This window comes from Schistocerca americana, chromosome X (genome assembly GCF_021461395.2).
Source record: "Schistocerca americana isolate TAMUIC-IGC-003095 chromosome X, iqSchAmer2.1, whole genome shotgun sequence".
In the NCBI taxonomy this organism is placed as follows: domain Eukaryota; kingdom Metazoa; phylum Arthropoda; class Insecta; order Orthoptera; family Acrididae; genus Schistocerca; species Schistocerca americana.
The window spans coordinates 1002755589-1002780707 of NC_060130.1; the positions used below are offsets into that span (position 1 = coordinate 1002755589).

Below are 25119 nucleotides of genomic sequence, written 5' to 3' on the forward strand. Positions count from 1 at the left end.
CTGCAACATGTCTTCGCAACACATCCCACAGATAACAGATAGCAATTCAGGCAGGAGAATGGGCATTCCAGTCCATTCCCCAAATATCCTCTCATTCTGGAAGCTCCTGCACCTGTGGTGTTCAATACAGTTGTGCATTGACATTCACAAAAGTGAAGTTTGGGCCGAGCCGAATGTACTCTTGGAAAGACACATGTCAGGAAGCAGTAGAGTGTCACAATGATGTTGACTGGTGAGTGTACTGTGTTCAAAGACTTGGAGGTAGTACCTCCATGCAACAGTATTCCTCCCCACACCTGGACCAGCAAAACAATCATGTTCGATGGTGTTCCTGGGTGTGTTGTGTGTGGCCTCACATGACAAGAAATGGGAACACATAATGCACCCAAAAACATTGTTGAACATGATTGTTTTGGTGGTACAGGTGTTCTGGTGTGTGATGGTGAGAGTGTCTTGGTGAGAGTTGATCCGGGTGTTGTAGTAAACGTGGGGGAATAATGTTCCACCGATAATGTGTATCCAATAAAAACATTTTGCAAAAATCAATGTTGATCCATTTGTAATAGTGAATGGTGCTTGTTAGTCTTCATATACTTGCAGTATACTGAAATATAAAAATAATAATGCCATTAAGTCCTAAAAAGCTTTAGTGATGCCTTATGACTTGCTAAAGAATTATTAGATTTTACTATAGAATAAATTTATGAAAGCTGCTCATATGCACTTGAAAAATCAAACTGCTGTTCTTACTGGAGTTGACAACACAATACGCTGTGTGTAAATTGAGGGCTGTAACTGAATAAACATCTTGCAAAAAGTGTCAAAGTATGGTTGCATTGTTGTTTAGGATGGGAAAAACATGAACTATTTAATAAACAGTTGAGTGTATTTTATATACAAAGAATGTTTCAGAACTGCTCAATTATTTAATTAACAGTAGGTGTTTACTATACAGAGCATGTTACTATTTGACGAACTGTTCTGGAGAAATTTAAAGTTTCACTAAACATTTAATCAAGATCATGAGAGGGGTTACAACTATGAAATTGCACAGTAATATGTTTATATAATTTGAAATTACAATCCTTCCACTCTTGAATATATCTGTTACTTGACATTACAGTTGATTTTGCACATGAAACAGCAGAATTCACAATTATTAACTAAAACTACGTTATTTTTCATAGAGAAATATGTATTGTGCTACATCTGAAAAGTGTGTTGCATCACACTAAATTCTCTTCATTGCACTGCCTGTACAAATGAACACCAAGACATAAGGTTTCGTAGACTTAAAAGATTTGTATATATTACCAATAACCAATACAAAAAGTTTTTAATATATAACACTTTTTTTGTAGAACAGAGAAATCATTTGCTCGCATTGGCCCAAGTCAGCTAGTTTGTTAAAGAATATGCCATATTTTGTATATCCTTCATAAGAAGCATTTTTCTGCTGTTCCTTTCTGTTTCGATGGTTTCAGTGCAGTAAGGAACCATAATTATTTGCAGAGACCTGGACAAAATTTATACCTAGCCCTCCATCTCAGTAACAAATTTATGGTAGGCAATGAAAATCTCTTTAACTCCATTTTGTTAAACTTTACAGGAGAAGCAAAAAGGGTTTCTTTATATATTTAGTCATACACATAATGTTGCAACATGTGTAACTATATAGTAGGAGCCTAGCTACTGACAGATCAGAGAAATCCATGCACTTTCAAAACTCTCTCTGATAACAGAGTTACGAGGTTTTCATTGCCTACCATCAAAATGCAATATTTCATAAAATTTGACTGACTACATATGTAAAATACACAAGTGGTACCACAATTAATACTCTAAGCACACTTTTGCATGTAGAGATCATGATTTCAAGTTTATGTGAGAGAGCATTATAGTATTTGTTTTTTAATCAGAACTATATATTGAGGACAAATTGTATCTGTGTAAATTGCCACCAGTTTAAGATTTGTTCCCACAACACAGATATACTGCAACATACTAACTACAAGCAAAAACCTACACTTCAATATATAAAGACTTTCTTTTAGGTAGTAGGGTACTTTCAAAAGAACAGTATGACCATACTAAACATCAAACATAGTATGAGTTCATACTTTATGGTCTAAAACAGTGGCCATCAGGCTTTGGAATCTAGTAGAGGTTTATTGTTGCTTCTAAAGTAATGTTTAAATGGCAGGATCTTTAGCCACTGTAACACTGTGTGTCATCAATTTCTGACTTCTGGTAGAATATTTTAACTACAGTTAGAATGCTTTCCATTTCAAATCTGACAAAACAACTACATATTACATGAATCTTTGTGAAGCCACATGGGATCAACCAAACATAACTAGGTAAAGTGCTGCTAGCCTATCTACAATTGCATGAAATCTTGCAGCTGCATACACCTTCTTACACATGTGAATCTTAATCAGGTTTGATTCCATGGATTTTTTTTTCTACATGTGAATGTGCTATCAAGTGGTGCCTCACTTAAATAGAAAACATAGTGACCCCAAGTATTTGAAAGCAAACATCGTGTCTGTGTCATCTCTACTCGCACTTGCCACTAAATCATCCTTATTCTTCCTCACACATGTGTGGGTTGCTAGATTTGTCTGTCATCTAAATGTGTAACAAATTACTAGAATCTGACATTAAAAACAAACACTGAAGACAAGCAGCTATTCATCTGTAGATAACTGATTTGTGGTGCACAGATCTACACAAAAAATATGTAATAGCTCAAGTTTTTGAGCATATAGGTTCTAGATTGACAATGACACATGTGCACCTAGACTGAATTTTCTCCTTGTTTATGTGACCAGAAGAGTGGTCAGCCAGGTCGTGTGCCACTGATCGAAAACAATTGTAATCGGAGGAATACGGTGGGTGGGGTAGGATTTCCCAGTTTAATGTGTGCAATGTCAATATGAAGAAGAAGAATGGACAAAAATAATAAAGGAAGACTGAAACATGAAACTATAAGTTTTGTGTGGCAAAAGCAGGAACAAGATCAGAGGCTGCAAAAAGGCAGCATTGAACCACTGACCAAAGTTGTCTGGGCCCCAAGTACTGTAAAATTAATTTTTCTTTTTCTTGAAAGAAACAACTGGACACCATTGGAACTTGGACTTAGATACCAATTCCAGCAAATAAGAGACATTGACAGTAAGTGGGTTTTCAGAGTAAAAAGACTTGCATCTGGAAATATCAAAATGTAGACTATAAGGACATTTAGTTATCAAAGGGTGTGCTCAGGTAAAAGGATGTGACTATGAGAGGACATATGCTCCACAGGATGAGAATTTTTCTTAGTGTAGCATACGAACATGTTTATGGAACAAATGAATGTACACAATGAATTCCTGCATGGAGAACTGACTGAAGAAATTTATATGGAATTTCCTCATGATATATAGATTAAGGAAGGACTTGTGTGCAAACTAAATAAAACTTTATATGGACTGAGGCAGGCACCACGAACTTATAACTCCACATTTGACAATTTATGATGGAAATTGGATTTCAACAATCCTAAGTTGATAGATATCTCTATGTTGAAAGCACTGATTATTATACTAATTACTTGATACTGTATCTAGATGATGTAATTGCTGGGAATCATAGAAGGTAAATCACCAATATTGAGAAGAAGTAAAGCTTTTGAATGTGAGAACTTGGGGGACCAAAATTATTCCTTAGCAATATACAGAGGAACCATGACAAAATGTTTTAGTCAACATGTTTACCTTGAAAACTTACTGAAAAGAATTCACATGGGAAGAATTTACTGTAAAAGACCGATGGAAATCAAACCCAGTGAAAATGCTTGTGGTGACATAGTTGGAAACAAACTGCACAGAGAATTAGCAGATTGTTTGATGTATATAATGACAGCTACAAGACCAGACATACGCTCCTTTAGCACAGATAACAATGATGAAGCATCATGGCATGGGAGCAATGAGGCCATGGTAGACCTAATTTCCATAAATTCTGGGGAGGGAGGGGGGAGGCAGCACAATGAGCTCTCACGCCACATTGTTCAATCACAACCCAGATGTGTTCGATCACGTTCATATCTGGCCAGTTAGAGGTCCAGCACATCAACTGGAACCCAGCACCATGTTCCTTGAACCACTCCATCACACTCGCAGCCTTGTGACACGGCACAGTATCTTCTTTACCCTGTTCTCAACCCACCACCTCAAGAACACAACAAATGGTGCACGATTCTATATTTAGGGAAAGTCTCACTGAATGTAGTCATAAAGCTTAAATCCAGGAACTTAAAGAGTCATTTTATGCACACAACACTTAGACACTTTTTGCCAATGGTAAAGACAGCACGACAACACTTCCTGGTAAAGACAGAACGACAACACTTCAGGTTTGCAAAAGAGTGCGGAAAATATAAAATTACTTGTGATTGTAGCAAATTCTACGTAGGTCAATCTGACAGGGCAATGTGCACTCGTTTGAAGAAATACCACAGGAGCTGGAAACTTGAAACAGGAGATTCCACTTGTGCAGACCACCTGCTTAAAGAAGGCCCTAGTTACAAAGTGCAACATGAAGTATTACATCACATCCATAAAGGAAGGAAGATGAACTACATTGAAACAATGGAAATTAATATACATATGCTCATCTGCCCAAGCTTAATACTGAATGAACAGACACAGCTCCCTGATTTGCCACTTTAACTGCTGATACTCATAATCCCACCCAGGCCATGTTGTAAATTACTCCTCTTACTCATACTATTTTAATTTGTTTTAGATAAAATTTCACTGCCTCACAATTTTATCTTTGTAGCCAATGATAATATAACACACAAAAACTGGTTTATGAAATAAATACTGTAGAATATTACATAAATGTTGTGTGTGTCTACACTCATAATACATAAAATATTCCTCCAAGAACTGATAGAACAGACAGTTAAGGTAATATCTAACATATTGCACCACTTGTGAGCACATTCAATCACTTATTCTCTAGATAGATTAATACAAACTAATTGAATTAATTGCTTTTATTTTCCATACAGTCAAAATGAAAACTGCAGCGCATTACATCTTCTTGCGTTTTGCAACCCTATCCTCAAGACATAAATTATCCCTTTTATTTCTCTCACGGGAAATGGACTCCCGTCTGGAAGATTCCCCCTTAGGAGAAACTATGACGCTGGTATAGATAACCTTGCCTTTCTTGTAACTAGTGTTAGTGGGAGTGACATTGCTACGTTTGGAATTGTCACCTCTCATATTTCCTCTTTCGCACTTGGACTCTTTAGTATCGTCTGCCTCAATAATTCTTTTGCCAGGTCGAAGTGTAACAGTGCCAGGACCAATAAAATAAAAATATTTGTTAAATGTCTCTAAATTAAAACATTTTGGGCAAAGAATGATTTCTTTGCTACTGTCTTCAGTGATACTGTCCTCAGCGCTACTGTCTTTGGCGCTACAGTCTTCGGCGCCGTCTTCGGCGCTACTGTCTTCGGCGCTGTCTTCGGCGCTGTCTTCGGTGCTACTGTCTTCAGCACTGCTGTCTTCAGCACTGCTGTCTTCAGCACTGCTGTCTTCAGCACTGCTGTCTTCAGCACTGCTGTCTTCAGCACTGCTGTCTTCAGCACTGCTGTCTTCAGCGATGCTGTCTTCAGAAGTGGCTGCACTCTGGCCACTTGTATTTCCAGCGGTGGTGCCACTTGCTTTTCTGATGACCGTTGTCGTATTTGCTTTTCTGATGACAGTGGTCGGATTTGCATTTCTGATGACAGTGTTGGTGCCTGCTCCACTAGCATTTCCAGCAAGGGTGACATGTGGGACATTGGTGTTTCTGGGGATGGTGGCACTAGGCCCACTGGCACTCCCAGGGACTGTGGCGCTCGGGCCACTGGCGCTCCCGGGGACGGTGGCGCTCGGGTCACTGGCGCTCCCGGGGACTGTGGCTCTCGGGCCACTGGCGCTCCCGGGGACTGTGGCTCTCGGGCCACTGGCGCTCCCGGGGACTGTGGGGTTCCGGCCACTGGCGCTCCCGGGGACTGTGGCGCTCGGGCCACTGGCGCTCCCGGGGACGGTGGCGCTCGGGCCACTGGCGCTCCCGGGGACTGTGGCGCTCGGGCCACTGGCGCTCCCGGGGACTGTGGCGCTCGGGCCACTGGCGCTCCCGGGGACTGTGGCGCTCCGGCCACTGGCGCTCCCGGGGACTGTGGCGCTCGGGCCACTGGTGCTCCCGGGGACTGTGGCGCTCGGGCCACTGGCGCTCCCGGGCACTGTGGTGCTCGGGCCACTGGCGCTCCGGCCACTGGTGCTCCCGGGGACAGTGGCACTCGGGCCACTGGCGTTTCCTACGACTTCTTCCTTAGCTGCCCGGATGGTGATAATCTCAATCCACTGACTGTTGTCTCTGGTGGCAGTGGCATTGACATCGGTTCTCCCACGTGAGTTATCAGTGGTTGTTAAATTACCATTGCCTACTGCACTGTTACGACGATGACAGCGACGATGGTGACGACAGTGATGATAACCTGCGTGTGGCACTGCAAGATTATAATCGGCATTCACAGGGGCAACTACTGCCAGTGGTCTATTTCCTGTAGACGGCTGTGGACCAAGTGGAATAGGTTTAGCTTCTGACAGTTCTTCAGGTGAAGAAGTATTCGACTGGGACAGTGCTGTGTCTGGTGAACTTGTAGCATTTGCAAACTGGTTAGCGACAGGAGGATGGGTAGCTATGCGCATGCAGGATCCCCTACGTTCTACTTTTGGGGATCTGTTGGCTTCTGGTGGACGACGTGCTGCTGCTGTTCCTGCTCCTCCGCCTCTTCCTTCTGACTTGTACCCTCTTGAACTTGTTCCTGCTGCCGTGCCACCTGCATCACCACTAGGTCGACCTTGTCCTGCTCTTGCAGTGCCCCTAGCTTCTGCAGCTCCATCAGCTTCTACAGAACCATCTTCCTCATCATCCTCAAGAGATACTTCAACCCATACATATTCCTCTTCTCCATCAGTTTCACAAGGTCCTGCAAACCTATCATCTACTACATACCCACCAGGCCCTACATATCCATTATTTGTTATATGAATCTCTTCCTGTTCACTATCACCATTCGGAGCAGTCCTTATCAGTTGTTCTCTACCACCTTCATCGCACACAGGAATAAAAAACTGTTGCTCGTAGACAATTTTATGTTCTCCTTTGGAATCACGGAGCATAGAGTTGTAAATAGGACATTCTTTAACGCATTTTCTAGAGTACTGCCAAACTGGGAAGTGCCATACATTAAAAGTAGTCATCCAATGGATGGTTCCATTGCAGCTTTCATCTAGCGGCGCTCTAGTTCGAGGCGGTGTTCCGACAGGATAACCACGTACACGTACAACCATGATCGGAGTCGGCTGACCGCACGGTTTCAGTGTTCCACCAATCTCATGACTGCAGTCCCCTTATACGTTTCTCTCGTTGATGTTCTTAGAGTGAAATCTGGCAATTTTTAACCTGAAACAAATGCCAAAGATAACATTAATTAGTTGAAGCAAGCTTTATGATCATTTCCAGGAAAAGTTCTCAAATGTATAGATCAGTCTATATTTATTTACATCTACCACCACCGTGGAGGAGTAACTTAAGATTTTTTTTCTAGAAATGTTTTAATTTGTAACTCATGCCACATAAAAAGTTGATTGTCACATCATTATCAAGTCTACAAACTCAGTGATAGTAATGGTATCTCATTTCCAATTTAATGAAGCCATTATACTGCAAAAACACCATGTAATATATTATAATGTCCGTGGCTAAATCTGTATGCCATATACACTGAAGCACCAAAGAAACTCCTACAGGCATGCATATTCAAATACAGAGATATGTAAACAGGCAGAATATGGCGCTGTGGTTGACGACGTCTATATAAGACAACAAGTGTCTGGCGCAGTTGTTAGGTCGGTTACTGCTGCTACAATGGCAGGTTATCAACATTTAAGCGAGTTTGAACGTGGTGTTGTAGTCAGCGCACCCGCAATGAGCCACAGCATCTCCCAGGCAGTGATGAAGTTGAGATTTTCCCGTACGACCATTTCACAAGTATACTGTGAATATCAGGAATCTGGTAAGGCATAAAATCTCCAACATTGCTGTGGGCGGAAAAAGATCCTGCAAGAACAGGACCAACAACAACTGAAGGGAATCATTCAATGTGACAGAAGTGAAACCCTTCCGCAAATTGCTGCAGGTTTCAATGCTGGGCCATCAAAAAATGTCCAAGTGTGAACCATTCATTGAAACATCATCGATATGAGCTTTCAGAGCTGACGGCCCACTTGTGTACCCTTGATGACTACTCGACACAAAGCTTTATACCTCGCCTGGACTTGTCAAGCTGGTGGAGGCTCTGTAATGGTGTGTGGCATGTGCAGTTGGAATGATGTGAGACCCCTGATATGTTTGGATATGATTCTGACGGGTGACACATACATAGGGATCCTTTCTGATCACCTGCATCCATTCATGTCCATTGTGCATTCCGACAGACTCTGGCAATTCCAGTAGGACAATACGACACTCCACATGTCCAGAATTGCTACAGAGATGCTCCAGGAACACACTTCTGAGTTTAAACACTTCCACTGGCCACCAAACTTGCCAGACATGAACATTATTGAGCATATCTTTGATGCCTTGCAAAGTGTTGTTCAGAAGAGATGTTCACTCCCTTCTACTCTTACAGATTTATGGAGAGCTCTGCAGGATTAATGGTGTCAATTCCCTCCAGCACTACTTCACGGTCGTGTCCATGCCACGTCATGTTGCAGCACTTCTGCATGATTGCCAGGGCCCTACATGATATTAGGCGGGTGTACCAGTTTCTTTGGCTTGGCTCTTCAGCGTATTATAAAAATGGATGCATCATATTTCTGTAGCAAATTGTTACATCTGTTTGGTAGCCAAAGCCTTTTTGAGTCTAAAAATGCATTGCCCCGGGGCAGTAAAGTTAAATAAGAAAAATACTCCAAAAGAAGTTGTATCCACAACAATGAGAAAGGTCATATTATTGATCGATATTTCCAAGTCATGATTGTTGGGGAGTGAAAGGGCAGATAAAAGGTTTATTATGCTTCCACAGAATTTGTTAATACAGTGGTAGAAGTTGCGCACACGTGCCAGCAAGTCACCTCCTGTCCATTGCCAGAACAGGGTACATATACCAACGCAGTGCACAAATTAAAAAAAATTGTTCCATAAACCCCATGTTCTACTTGAATGCTGCACCATTATGCATAATAGTAAACATCTCATATAATGGCAATCCATTCTTTCACATGTACGTTTCAACTGACTTTCTTGTATAAATATTTGAGATTTGTTCAGTTTTTTCTAAGTGTGATGGTGCGATTTTTTGCCAAAGGTGCAGTTTCGGTACTAAGGATTAGAAGTACTCGTATTGCTGAAACTGTTTGAAATAATGTACCTGAGGCTCGGAAGAAGTAGACAGCATGTAGAATATAATTTCAGCTGTAAGGTTATGCATGCCTGTAAATGTCAGTAGCAAGGACTCATAGTTTGTACTGACACTTCCAACTTATCGATAAACTGCATGAAAAATTCAAACTGTCACTCATACTTAAATAGCCAATATGGAAACGAGACTCCTAAAGTGACCTATATCTGATTTGTAGGATGAAAAGGCTTAGCACTGTTGTGTATTACATTGACACAGCATTCGCACAATGACTTTGGCCCAGCGCATAATGCCGGATTTTGTGATCGACATGCGTCGTGTTGCGGGCGATGTACACCCGCCAGGACTGCAACATGATGCCTCTCGCTCCACGATTACGCCGATTTCACTGGACGTTTTCGAGCCTGCAACAGTATGTGTGGTTAGGAGTGTGCATGACTCTGGCTATCAGACGCCTTTGGTCCTGCCACATGTGCCATCCCTCATTGACGGTGCAGTTACCTCTTACGGATCTCCGTGCAGTGCGGGACCAATGCCGATTTCTGCAAATGCTTCGTTGGACAACCTATCACCACCAGGACAACAATTTGCCATGCCGCAATCCGTGCAGTACCACGCAGATTCCTGCCACGTGGCTGGAACTGCTTCATTCACAGGTCAACCTCCTCAGCATCCGACCACGCCCGTGCCTGCCTCGGTTCAGCATCAGCACATGCCTTCCTACTTCGATACCTCGGCCTGCAACAGGAACAATAACTTGTTATCTGTGCCTGACCTCCATCTCCGGCCCACTGCTACGCCTCAGTGTTTTGTGCCACGACATTCACCTTATCCGCACACCATTTTGAGTGGAGAGACTATGAACAGTGAACATTCACACATTCCATCCCAAGTTCGACATCATTTCCCACACTGTGCTTCTGGACAGCCCACACCTCCGCAGCCTCCCTGCAACACAGGTGGCCCCGGCTCTGATCATTCGTCGAGCTTTCCGCAGACTAACATGCGTTCTCAAACTTTGAAGTTATTCTCACCTGCCACCCTCGCGCCGGCTCCAGTCAAGCTTCCGCTACCATTCTCGGCGCATCTTGGTGCCTCATCCACGTCAGTCTTCCGCGATGTGTCAATCTGAACACACCCGCAATATGTTGAGCTTCCACAACCGCAAGCGACACATTACGGTGTCTCACCCGTGCCAGCCATTTGCGCCGCAATGGATTGTGCTCAACCACAAAGCGTCACCTTCACGCTGCCACCCGAACAGCCGTCATCGCCACATTCCCTGGAGGCACACTCTCCTCGAATACTACAGCAACAACAGCTCGTTTCAGGCAGTGCCCCGACGAACTCAACTCAGCCTGTTCTTCCGAACATTCTATAACACTTACCGACGCTGCCGCCATTTAATCCCGACAGAGCAACAATCCAGTACTCTTTAGCCAAGAAGACAGTTCTATGTCAGCTTGCACGCTCAAGTGAGGCAGCAATACGGCAAGTGCTCCACGTCGAGCAACTAGGCAACGACAAACCTTCCCAGCTTTGGAGACGGCTACGTGCCCTGGTCAGTGACGATCTACTCTCTGACACAGCTCTCCTCGCCATCTGGTCAGATAAACTATCTCCTCATATCAGCTTTGCTCTGGCTCAGAGGTCTTCCGAACCTGTCGAGCAAAGAATGACAATTGCTGACAAGCTACATGATGCATCACTGCTTTATTTCACCAGCCACTGCCTACCTGACAAGTCTCAGGTTCAGGCTGATCGTCCTGTGGCTGGGGCCGCACTGTACCGATTGTTCTGCTCGCTCCAGGAAGCAGTAAACAAGCAACTGGGACATCACCGGCTCCGCCTACGGTCACACCCCCTCCTGCAGCCGAACCTGCTGCAGCCACTCAACCTCGGCCACCGCCTCTGGCTACAAACTTTCCGCAGGAAATGCAACCGCACTATCCATACTGTTACTTCCACACACGGTTTGGTGAGGCGGCATGGAACTGCAGACCACCCTGCTGCTTCCCAAACGCAAATCGCAGGTAGGTCCGGGTGCCGTCTCCTGTGCACAACATGACAGCCACCCCCCAGTGCTCCATTCTGTCCAGGAACGGCCGGATAATTGCAGACGACTTTATATTAAAGACATTTCGTCGGGACACTTTTTCCTAGTGGACACAGGCGCTGATGTTTCACTGCTGCCTACGTCCTTAGTGTCGTTGAACATCCGCCCTCATCATACTTCACTGCAAGCCGTGAATTCAACTAAACTACATGCTCAGGTTCAATTTGCCATGTCGTTTCACTCTCCGCAAACTGCAAACTCAAGTGGACTTTTTTAGTGTACGAAATTGACGAACCTATACTGGGCATTGACTTCTTGTGACACCACAAACTCTCAGCGGACCTAGTGCGAAACACCATGTTTCATCACCCGTTCAAGACTCACTTCCCCTGTGCTCCGTCGAGCAAACCCCCACGTGACACATCAGTCCGAGCTCATCTCATCTGTACATGCTCGTCTCTGCCGACGACGTTACAAGAAACAATGCAAAAGTGCCTTGTCGAGCTTGAAAACGTCGCTCGCCTACACAAGGAAAACTTTGAGCTCTCCCTCCGGCTCCACGAAACTCAGCTCCAGCTCTCCGATGCAGCAAAGGAATTACAGACACTACAGCAAGGACAAAGCAAGGTCAGTAAATGCGCCGAATCTGCTTGCAGTCCCAGAAATCGAGCCTCCGTGTGCTTACCTCCCGCTACCCCTCGCAACTGTGCTATCAAGTCTGCTATAACGTGCACTGACAGTTCCGCAGGGCCACACCCCCTAAACACGGCAGTGTTTGACACTCAGCCGGACACAAGTGCGCATGCACAACGAGTGTCACGTGTTCCCGAACTGACTGCTCCTATCCCGCCTCTTGTGGACAGCATCTCAAACTACGCAACCTTGGCTCCTGCGCGCCGCTGTGCAACTGCCACTGAAAATACAAACAGTGCACTCACGCCAAGCGCTTCCCCCATGACCGTGCTCTTAGACAATGGACTCACTAACGGCTCACGAACTCTACCGAGCTCACTTGACCATAATGCCACTGCTTCGGGCCGGCGGCCGTCTTGTTGCGTTAACTCCTGGGACACTTTTCCGCCTCGGCTCCTGTTGGATCCGCTGAGTGGCTCTGAACACCACGACCACGCTTCGCCTGCACCGCCCACCACACTTTCTAAACAAACCGCCTCCCGCGCTGCCAGCAACATTTCTGTCATCACCACTGGCACGGTTCACAAGCTTCGCCTCACGCCATGTCCCCCGATCTCTAGTAAACCATGTCGACTTTATCCCGAGCGCCTCTCTGACCTTAAAAATCAGATCTCTGAACTACTAAGCTCCGGTGTCACTGAACCCTCTGCCAATAGCTGGTCTACGCCCATACATATGACACCCAAGAAAGACGGGTCCTGGCGCATGTGCGGAGACTACTGTCGACTAAATGCTAGAACAATTATGGACACCTACACCATACCCAACATTGCCGACTTTACCTGTTCCCTCGCATGTGTGATCATGTTCTCTGTCATTGATTGCAAACGGGCCTACCACCAGATCCCCATGGCACCTGAAGACATCAAGAAGACAGCAATCACAACCCCAGTCGGGTTATTTCAGTTTCGATTCATGCCCTTCGGTTTGAAAAACACAACCCGGACCTGGCAACGCTTCATCAACGAAGTGATATTCGACCTAAAATTCTGCTTTGCATATCTTGATGACATTCTTGTGTTCAGCTCCTCCATCGAGGACAACATTCGACATGTGCAAACTGTTATGAACACTCTCGCGGCAGCAGGCATCGAGAGCAACCAGGACAAATTGCAGCTACATCAACGCACTGTCACTTTTCTTGGTTTTTGGGTCTCTGCCGACAGTATTTCGCTGCCCCCCCTGAGAAAGTACAAACAATACTGAACCTACCCAGACCTTCGTCATTCAAAGAGCTCCAGTGCTTTCTGGGGACTGTTAATTATTATCACCTCAGGCTGCGGAGATTCAGGCTCCACTGACAGATGCCTTGGCAGGCACCAAGACTTCTGGATCTCGGCCCGTTCCATAGACCCCTGCTATGACTGACTCTTTCACTGCCCTCAGAAATCTTCTTGCCGAGGCCTGCACCATTGTGCATCCTCATACCAATGCGCAGCTTTTCATCACCACAGACGCGAGCAATACTGCCATTGGCGTGGTCCTTAGCCAGACAATCAATGGCCAAACTTCGCCTCTGCAGTTCTTCTCGCGCAATCTCACCAATGCACAACGGAAATATTTCGCGTTTGACAAGGAGTTGCTTGCGGTCTACGAAGTGATTAAGCATTTTAAAACAGATGTTGAGGGACACCCTTTCCACGTTTTAAAGGACCACAAACCCCTGGCTGCGGCCATTACAAACCCGCCAGCTGACCCGCCTCCTCACCACTTCAGATACATGGGCTTCATATCTCAGTTCACCACCAATGTCAGACACATAAAGGGTGCTGACAATGTAGTTGCTGATTTCCTTTCACAAGTCGACGCCGTCCATTCGCTGTTAGACCTCTCTGAACTGCCTAACCTCCAACCCGCCGACGAGAAAACACAAAACCTGATTTCAGACTCTACTTTTTCACTACACTTCATCCGCAGCACCTTCCCTGGCATCTTTGGTGAGATCTGGTGTGACGACAGTACGGGCGTGTTACACCCCTCATCCCAACCAAGCTGAGTCGAGCTGTCTTCAACACACTGCATAATTTAGCCCACCCCAGTGTTCGTGCGTCCGCCCACCTTGTAGCAGAGCGCTTTGTGTGGAGAAATGTCAACAAGGACTGCCAGCAATGGGCACGCTCCTGCGTCGCGTGCCAACGCTGCAAAGTACACAAGCACCCTTCACCCCCCCCCCCCCCCCCGGCTCCTTTTTGATCCCTCCTGGGCGCTTCCAGCATATTCATATTGACATTGTTGGCGCTCTCTCCTCCTCTGACGGCAATCATTATATTCTCTCATCTATCGACCGAACAACTCGCTGGGTCGAGGTTGCCCCTCCCCAATATTACGGCAGAAACTGTTGTTCAAGCTTTCGTCGAGTCATAGGTATCGCGTTTCGGATGTCCAGCTATCATCACGACTGACCAAGGCAGACAATTTGAGTTGACCCTGTTCAACGGGATTTGTAACATTTGCGGCATCTGGTGCATCCATACCACAGCATATCATCCGCAAAGTAATGGGCTCATTCTCAAGGCGGCTCTCTGATGCAACAATTCTCTATGGACGGAGGCCCTTCCCCTTGTGCTACTTGGCATTCGTGCGATCTATAAGGAAGACCTCAAAAGCACAATAGCCGAGTTCGTATACAGCTAGAACATTGTTCTCCCTGGCGAACTTGTGAGCCCTTCCGCTTCTCTCCCTCAGTCTGATTTAATTTCCTTTGTGGACCGCGTCAGACGCTACTTCGTCCTGCCAACCATTCCTGCCCTAAGGTTCACGTCCCGAAATCTCTGGACAATTGCGAGTACGTCATGCTCCGAGATAACACTGTCCGTGCTCCCCTCCAACCTCCATATCCCGGCCCGTACCCAGTTCTCTGGCACTCAGCCAACACCCATGACATCCAGATGAAAGATTCAGCTGTCACAGTCTCTCTCAACAGACTTAAGCCTGTTCATGTCGAGCCTCCTTCTACCCCCCTTCAGGGCACGACCACGCCACTCACTGTCGTGACTCACGACTGGTGTCATCTTTCTATGAATAGAGCGTAGGAAAATTGGTTTACCACTATGACAAATAACTGAACAGTAGTGGCAACTATTTAGAAAAACAGTTTAAGAAATGCTTTTCTTGTAAAAATACATTTTGTTCGAAAAAAACGTTTTTATCAGTTTTTTTTCCAACTGTGTCTTAATTCCCAGAGATGTCTTTTATAACATTCCAGTGTGCCTCTTAATGGTGTCAGTTGATCATCCCTTGCTCACAAATCCCAAGTTTGCCAAACCTGAATTCAACTGTGACCATCCAGGAGAACAAGCAGAGCTTAGTAATTAGGCACTGAGAATTATCTCCCTCACACGCATGTTCTGCATCAGACCAAATACACTGAGAGCGATTAAAATCCCACCAAGGCTAAAACAATGGAAGATCTCGTTTTTCCTCCTCAAAGTTACAAGGTGCCACAGGCAGTACTTGATGAACAGCAACGAAATTCAATCTGAATGCAATCAGGTACACAACAAAAATTGTGAGAAGTCAACAAAAAGCAGTTGGAGCAATTTTATTATTGAATATTTTACCAACAACAAATGGCACTGCAGAATAAATACAGGATACAAATTTATAAATTTCCTTTACTTCACGCCTATGGTCACAAATTTTTATGTCATCAGACTACCGGTTTTGTTGTATAACGACCATTTTCAGATCTGCAGTAAAACATGGGAAAAACATAAATACAACAAGCAGATTGTCTACAGCTTAAAACAATAAAATAGACCGTGATGAAAAGTATTATTGACATACATGCGCATTTGCGCGCTTTAATTATGATGAGGCATGCCCTAATATACTGGAGCCATAGTGGCATCGTCAAATGCAAAACAAATCAGCGTCAGCATTGTCAAACATATATCAATAATAGTATACATAATAGTCATCTCGTCAGCAGCAATACTGTTCAAAACAAACTTTTGCCATACAGTAGCCACAAAATGTTTGTGTTGCAAATGTGGTTCAAATGGCTCTGAGCACTATGGGACTTAACTTCTGAGGTCATCAGTCCCCTAGAACTTAGAACTACTTAAACCTACTAACCTAAGGACATCACACACATCCATGCCTGAGGCAGGATTCGAACCTGCGACAGTAGCGGTCGCGCAGTTCCATACTGTAGCGCCTAGAACCACTCAGCCACTTCGGCCGGCCTGTTTGTGTTGAAAATTCGCCACATGTCGGTAATGTAAGCGTACACATATTCTTAAATGATAATTGTGCGATGTAAAATAAAGGGGGGATACAATCAGTGAATTTTTTTTTTTCCTTTATTGTATTTCAATTCCCCATCGGGGCGGGCTGGCAGCAGCATATGCGCTGCTCTTCAGCCGAAAGACATAGAACAAAACAATAGAAGACATTTAAAAACAGCAAAGGAGAGAAGAAGGCGAACATAGATATAAAAAAGGGAGAACATCATGGAAGGCAAAAAAAAAAAAAAAAAAAAAAATCGGGGTGACTGTAAAATGGATAGAAAAAACTGTTTAAAAGTAGCACACACAAAGAGCCTCACACTGCGACGATTAAAAGAACACAAGGCACAGTATGACTGGAGCATAAAGGTGTTGACAGATGGCATAGCACACAACGTAACACTGACGGCGAACCCCAAGGCAGTACACAATTAAAATCACACCTCTTGACGCACACGAGAAACAGCACTAAGCACAACACTGATGTGGCACACTGATGATGATCAATACAGAGGATCTGCCAGGTTCAAGGAGATGAGGGAGACCTGAAGAAGGGAGGGAGGGGAAGAGATGGGGGAGGGGAATGGGGGGCGCGCGGAAGAGGGCCAGGTAGGGAGGGATGTGGGAAGGAGAGAGGCAAGTATGGGGTGCAGGGTCTCAGGGGAGGGGAGGATGGAGGAAAATCCGCTCCGGGACAAGGAGGAAAGAGGAGAAGGGGGCCCTGGGGAGGGGGGGGGGGGGGGGAACAAGGCCGGGTTATAGTTGAAAGGAAGGGTATATGTCACGGCGAAGTTCGTCATCTGGGAGGGGGAGGCGTTGGAAATTGCCCTGATGAAGGAGATGGAGGGTGTGGAGGTGGAGAGAGGGAGGGATACAGCGATAGAGGCGCGGCAACGGGCCGGGGGTGGAGAGGAAGGAGGAAACCAGAGGGTGGGGGGGAACAATCAGTGAAGTCTGTAACGGGCTTATAAGGTGAGGCATTACAGTAACAAAATGCAATGAAATAAAACACACCCATAGTTAATTCTTTACAAGGAAAAAGTTAAGAGACAGCAATTGACATACGCTCATGGGGCGATTTTATAGATAATGACATAAATAATAAACAGCTTTCCGAGTACACAGAGTAATATAAAAATAACAAAACAAATAGCTAAAGAAACCCGATGAATGAAAACACAGTGCTCCACGTAATCAGCACCCTCTGTTGGCGCTAACGCCAGAACGCCGAACACCGCATAGGCAAAAAATGGTTAGAGGAATGTGACCGCTAGAGGGCCCCTCGTACCCCGCAGCATGCCCTTCCAAGAAAAGAATGATAAAACCCTGTCCAGTGCATGAGCAAGATTACCTAGTTAATGAAGTATATTATATAAACAGAGAAGAACAAGAAAACACTAGAATTACGCGCACAACGTAAGAAAATGAAGTAAATACATAAGGCACTCTGTCCTACCTGAAACTACCAGGAAGATAAATAAAACAGAGGCGTCATCTGATTAGCGTTGAACATTCTAGACAAAGCAAATTAGATGCTGGGCATGAAATCGCCCAGCCAATTTAGCACTTTTGTTGGCGCTTATTTTTACACTTTAAAAATTACAAGCTCTTCTAATAAATGAAGAACACGCATACTATTCTCAGTGTTCCCTAAGGAATGTCAGATTCAGATAAATGCTGACCCAAAGCAGTTTTATTCCGTGGCTGTGAATGTTCTTTAAACCTCATGTTCAAAGAGCGGCCTGTTTGAGCGATATAATACTTGTCACAGTTACCACAACCAATCCTATGTACTCTGCATCTATAAAATTTGTCATACGTCCTTTTGAGTTTACGTTTTACTTGCAGTTGTAGGATGGTGTTAACCTGAAAGCCACATCTCACATCAGTTTTCCTAAAACATTTTTCTATTTGCAGGGACATTCTGCCATTAATTTCATAGGACTGGTTTCGTTCCTTCTTTACCGACTCTGTGTGTGTGTCCTTTGATGTACCGACAACAGCCGGAAAACTGCGCGGGACGACGCGGCGCAGCGCGGTTCGCCGTCCACACTGAGCGTGCACAGCCGTTTTGCGCAGCGCGGCGCGGCGCGTTCATTGTGGACCCGCCCTTATGCGTTTCTTTAGCCGACTGTAAGGGCGCTGAGTTCTTCACATATTTTACTTTTGGCCAAAGGTAGACGAAGGAGCCGGTGTATCATGGAGGTGGAGGAGGCCTTTTTGTACCTGTGAGGATAGTAGAAACTGGCACTGATGATATTATCTTTACAAGAAGGTTTTCTGATAATCGAAAAATTATTTGTTGTGAACTTTCCTAATAGTAAGGTCAAGGTAGTTAATGTAGGTTTCTTTTTCAACTTCAGTAGTAAAAGATACTTTTGGATGCATGCTACGTATTGCTTGGGCAAATGCGTTGACCTCACTGGTGTCGCCATCTATAAGTAATAAATCTTTTGCAGGAAAAATGAAGAGTCCATAACGACAACAATGCGAACTAGGTATTGAACTTCATTTCTGCCAAACAATTCCACCTGAAAATTAATGTTTATTAAATGCATTTCTTTGCAACAATACGACAGAATTTGCTTTATGCACGGGAAAAATTCTAAGTATATACAGCCGACTAATGGGTTTAAATATTCTCCATATTACAAAAGGCAGAACAGAAAGGCCACAGACATTTTGGTATCACTAAATTACTGAAAATATTGGGTGTTCCATACGTACACAAACAATGTTTCTAGCTCTGCAAAGGAACCAGCATACCTGCAGGCATGTTGTGATCACCATAAAACACTCCAGTTCGTTGCTCAGACAGTGTGGCACGTGACGAATTGGTTTTAAACTAGTATGAACTAGCATAATTATGAATGGCCTTGGAAATAAGTTCGAGAAAATAGCACTTCTGACTGGTGTGTCTGTAGCATCTACTAATAAAGCAGCTGCACAAATTGGAAGCTTGAAAAGTAGGAGAAGTTCATCAACTGACAATCTGAGATATTTCTGCTTCACTCCAGTACTGCAACTGGCTTTTTCTGTCTGTGTAAGATGGAGAAGTTGAAATGTTCTTTTTTTTCTGACGAAGTGTTGCTGCATTTATTAGGGTATGTGAACTCCAGTGGCGTAGCGTGGTTGTAAAGGTTGGGGAGACTCTGGAGTTATTATAGGGAGACAAAATAGTACAATAAACAATAATTTAAACAAATGAAACAAAATGCATCAAATAAAACAACAACAGCTACTACTAAAACTACCACCGCCACTGATGATAATAATACTAATGAAATAATAATACTAATAAAATAATAATAACTAACTTGGTCAAGAAACGATGACAAATTTGTAGAATTCCAGCAGCAAGAGAAGAAATACTTAATATTTTCTTGTACACAAGTGCAATGCGCCTGTCTTTTCTTTCCACGAATAAGTCCATAACTCGGTCTACAAAGATCTCATCACTGGATAGCTCTCCAAGTAGTGTCTTTTCTATTGCTAACGTGCTCAAACACGACAGTCGGAAGTTGGACATTGAATTCTTTAAATAATTCTTCACTCGTTTAAGAGCACTCATGCTTCGTTCACTGCTTGCTGTAGTTGCGGATAGGGTCAAAACCAAACGCAGGAACTTTGTTGTTTCTTCATAAACGGTGTCCAAATCATTGTTGGCAATGTACTTTAAGAGGATTCTTGGAGACAAGTGTTCTTTCTCATCAGCGTTTATGTTACATAGTTCATTTTCAAGTTGATCTTGTCTGAAAAAAGGGTACTTTTCTAATAAATGAAGCAGTTTCAACTTTGGGAATTCTTTTCGATAATTCGGGAAACAGTTTTCGTTCAAAAGTTCAACAAACTGAATTTGGGGAAAATCTTGAACCACCTTTCCATCTGAACAATTTGCAAATCCAGTATCTCGTAAGTTAGTGCCCTGAGAGATGTCTTGACTGTCACTGAATGATAATTTGCAATTCAAACACAAGCTGAATTTAATGCATTCATCAACGAATGTTTCCGTTCTTAATTGTCGTAAGTTTCTCAAAACAGTTCTTATTTCGTCGTGGCAAGCAGTTATACTGACAGATTTTGACTGAAGAACATTATAGAGATGATCAAAGCACCCTCGGTGGAAGCAAAGCAAGTAGATAAACGTAGGATCATCCATCCGTCGTTTCATTCCCACAGCACAGCTCAAAGATTCTGGATCCCACTGACAGTGTGTATCATCAAATATATAATTAAAAACACTATATAGCCCTGAGAAATGACTAGATGTTCTTGAAACTGCCCTGGAACGAAAGTTCCAGCTAGTGTTGCTTGCATGTCGCAGTTCAAATCCTTTCCCAGTTAGCAATACAGTTCGTTTTGATGATTTGCTGAAAAACTAATGGAATGCAGTAAGGTCACTTACAAACATGCGTACTTGTCGTACGATTTTGGAGGCGTGTAACAGTACCAAATTCAGTTGGTGTGCGTAACAATGAATAAACAGCGCATAGGGACAGAACTGCTTCACCAATTATTGTCCTCTTTCTCTGCCCGCCATTACTGAAGCGCCATCATATGTTTTTCTTTTCCTTCCACCCTCCATTCTTTCAATACTGCATGGATAATGATTGACAAACCTTCAGCAGTTCTATCTCCAGAATCATCGTAAAATCCAACGAATCTTTCCTTAATTTTGTCTGCATTACAGTACCTGAATATTATACTCATTTGACTCTTGCATGACACGCCTAATGTTTCATCAGCCTGAATCGAAATGAAATTGCAGTTCTGAATTTCATATTTTATTTTCTCATTAACTACCAGTTATCATTTCTATTACATAATTCTGTATATCTGGAGAAGTTCCTTTAAAGGTTGAAGATGATGCCAGATGGTCTCGGATTAACTGATCTCCTTGAGGTAGTAAATCCAACAATTCCAGATAGTTTTGTTGCTGGAGGATTCATCTTCTCGATGGCCGCGAAAGGCTAGTTCTTGTTTACAAAGAAATACAATTGCCTGAAAAAGACGAGCCAATACTCTCCTGCTGGATGCAACTTGTTTGTTGTATTTTATTGCTGTCAGACGAGCAGCTTCAGAATGGGCGTGCTCAATTCTACTTTTACCCAATAACTGAAATGATTCTTTGTTCTGCAGGTGACGTTTTGATATCCGATGCTTTTGTGCTTTCCTGTCAAAGTTTTTTTATTGTACAAATGCCCTCATTGCATCATTCCTTTTCACCACCGAACAGAAAACATATATAACAATATAATCTGTTATTAACTGCATTCGCAGTCAGCCAAGCATACTTTTCGTACCAGGCTGTCTAAAAAGTGCGTTTTTGTTTGGCTTCACGTAAAACTACACTGATTGTAGGAGTAGCTCGTTTGTCCTTCAGTTCGTACTTTTCTTCGTACGTTAATGTAGAAAAAGGCGTTTTAATAAATATTCTGTAAGGTTGGCGACACAACGAAAATATGCACAAAAATCACACAAGAATGACTATGAACACAAACTGCGCGACTGATCACTTCCGTGTTAAAAGCCAGCATAGAAGCAGCAGAGACTAGTCTGGATACCTGCTAGCCAGTGCAGCGCACCGGCCTTAGTGGAAGAGAGAAAAGTGGAGGGGAGCCGAGAATGCCACTAACACTCAGGCGCACACAGTCAGGTAAGGGATGGGAAGGGAAGGGAAGGGAAGGGAGGCAGAGACATAGCAGTCGAGTCTCAAGCAGGCAGATACACCAATACTCAGGGTGCGGCTACAAAATTGATGTCTCCACACATTTAGTGCTCTTAGTAGAAAGTTGTTTATAGTTTATGTTATGAATTACTATTATATCTTTTTAACGCAGGAATACAGGGGAGACTACGTCTCAAAGTCTCCCCTCACGCTAAGCCACTGGTGAACTCACAGAACGACTGGCATTAAAGTTCTGAAAATCCTCTTCAGTTACATCAAGCAGCTCAACAAGAGGTAAAAACAGGAGACCTGTGTGCAACACTAATTACTGGACTGAACTTTCTGCACCAAACCATATGTTCTGTGAGGTACAAAAATAATATACAGCAACACCCCCCCCCCCCCCCCCCCCCCGGGAACTAATATAATCTGCAAACTTGCCTGAAAATTTATTCTTATTCTCATATAGCGTCAAGCATTCTACCTTACATTATGCTGTCACTCTGTGACTCAATAAATAGTTGTTGGTTTATCATGATAATGTCTTTTGTTGTCTTCAGAGGTAGAACACAAAGGGGTGACGAGTAGAACTTTCATGTGCTCACATTCAGTGACTGTTTTTTCGTGTAACTTCCCCATCTAGACAGCTTCTCGAGCAGCAACAACTTAACCCTACACTGCATACTGTAGCATTTTTGCTACATGTAAGTTATTCGCTCGTAAATCTGTAGTAGACTTGGCCACTGTTTCGATACAGTGTATCGATACGTGGAACTGTTTCAGTGTTTCGGAACGGCTGTGGTTCACTGTTTCGAGTGGTGTTTCATTCCGCCCCTGTCTCGGATAACCGGACCAGATTCGATCTCGAGCCAGACACAGAAACTGTATCGTTGTTTCAAAATCTTGCTGTTTCAGTCCACCTGTGCTTGGAACGGACTAATTGTATCGAAACAGTGATGTTTCATTCCGCTCTGTGTCGGACGAGATTCGGGCTCGGTACAGGTACTGAAACACAATATACCACTTCGTGAAACACTTTCAAGAGTGTCGAAATCTTTTTGGCAAGCAATAGCATGAAGCTTAAGATATCCGAAAATAAAGCTTCGTTTCTAGCTGACGGTCCTATCCCGAAATGGCGTATCATCTGCTTTATAAACACTAACCAAACAATAAAACAACGCATACTATTCACATTCAAAATAATAAATATGTGAAAATCATTCAGTTCAATTACGCTATTTTTTATAACATACGCTTCTCTGTTCATGTACAGTAATCATATTAAGAAACGCAAGTAAGCCTACAACATTGTGAATAAAAAAAAAGGCGTAGAGTGACAGTTATTAAGACATATATACAAATTTGATGTAGGTATAATTGCAAGCAATCTGTTTGACATATCACTGATAGTGTAATGGTGAACGGGAAGGGCTGGGAAGCATGGTGAATTTATAGTAACGGTTCGAAACACCTTGAAAGACAAAATTTTTTCTGTTATATTTTGTTATTTATTCGAACTATTTGGCATTATTTGTAAGGCTATAGTCACTGTGCCTATTATCCACAATGATTCCCTTTGTGTGCATGGAAATTAGCAGGATGGGTATATTACCCATACTAACGGAATGTGGGAATCCCAGTAGCATATCCGTTGTTTCTGCAGTTTGCTCCCACCTCCAGTTCCGTTCGTGGTGGTTCTTCTGTCTTCAGCTATGGCTGTCCTCAGCCAATTGAAAAGTATGAAAGTCACACGACACGAAAGCAGCGCATTTGCTGCATGAAATACGAAACTGCCAGGACGCCTAAGTGATAGTTTCATACTTTCTGCGATATGATTAGCGCTCTCGCACCTCATTCGTGTTTATATGGACATACTTATACAGTAGACATTCAAGATGCTAAAATGTGTAGGTTTATTAAATTACAAAACAAACTGTTTCACTGTTTCGAAACAGCGTATCGAAACATTACATTGTACTGTTTCATTTGTTTTGAAACAGTTACGTGTTTCAGTTTGCCCATCTCTAATCTGTAGAATTCCAACAGATGGCAGCAGCACTTGTGTCAGAGTGTGTCCTTGACTTCTGTGAGCTTACGTATAACACCACAGTAGTGATGGACTAAACTGCGATTTTCCGAAATCAGTGATTTCTGTGAATGCTACTTTTCAGTATCTGTTATTCTTAACTGTGATTTGTCGCAGTTAAGGAACCTAAGTCGCGTATCCCTCCGCCACTGCTATTTCTGTGACTTCTGCGACGTACCACCGTATGAAAAAGTTACATCTGTCCACACAGAAAATTGCATCTCAACAAACCTGTCATTGGTAACTATGTTTTACGTTTATTCTTCCGTTGGCTTTAATTTTGTATTAAAGAAACAACTGTGAAAATATTAATAGTGTAATTAATATGTAAGTAGCCGCACAGTACCGTAATAGTTCGTGTTTAGAAAATGAATTCTAACATATTATGTTCATAGGTACCTGAACTACATTTCAGTCACTCAGTAAAGTGATAATTCAAAATATCATTGTCAACAGATCTGAAGAAATTGCCAGTCTTTAGACCGTTTTCGTCAGACGAGAGGTTAGTTTCTAAGCGTTTTGATGGACTTAATTACTTCAGTGAGATCGTTCCTGCGAATGTGATATAGCAAATATTAGCAATCTACTCTGTCAATTATATTGCTAGTAATTAGTGACAGCAAAAATTGTTTAATAATCCTTGTGTTTTTGCAGACGCAGTTCTGACTGATTACTGGTTGTACATATCTATCCACATCAAGGCTGTTGAGAGAGACTCGTTCGTGAAGATTCAAGACAGCTCTTAGAGGATTTGCAGTTTAAAAGTGAAATAATTATGAAATAAGTGTGTGACTGATTGAAGTGTTTTATTGAAGTTGTTGTGCGATTTTAAAGGAATAATAAATGTTAAATACATTGAGTGAATAATAAAAATCTCATTTTCCACATGTTAAGCCGTCCTATACCCGTAAT

At 43.3% G+C, this 25119-nt stretch overlaps 1 protein-coding gene across 3 annotated transcripts in view; it reads right to left on the bottom strand.

Moving 5' to 3' along the window:
* Positions 1 to 990: 990 nt before the first annotated feature.
* Positions 991 to 25119, bottom strand: part of LOC124556802 (mucin-19-like) — a 90918-nt gene continuing 66789 nt past the window's right edge. For all 3 annotated transcript variants that reach the window (XM_047130820.1, XM_047130821.1, XM_047130822.1), the window contains exon 4: positions 991 to 7512. In XM_047130820.1, the coding sequence (XP_046986776.1) occupies positions 5085 to 7400 (2316 nt within the window). In that variant the 5' untranslated portion in view covers positions 7401 to 7512 and the 3' untranslated portion in view covers positions 991 to 5084. The remainder of the gene's footprint in view (positions 7513 to 25119) is intronic.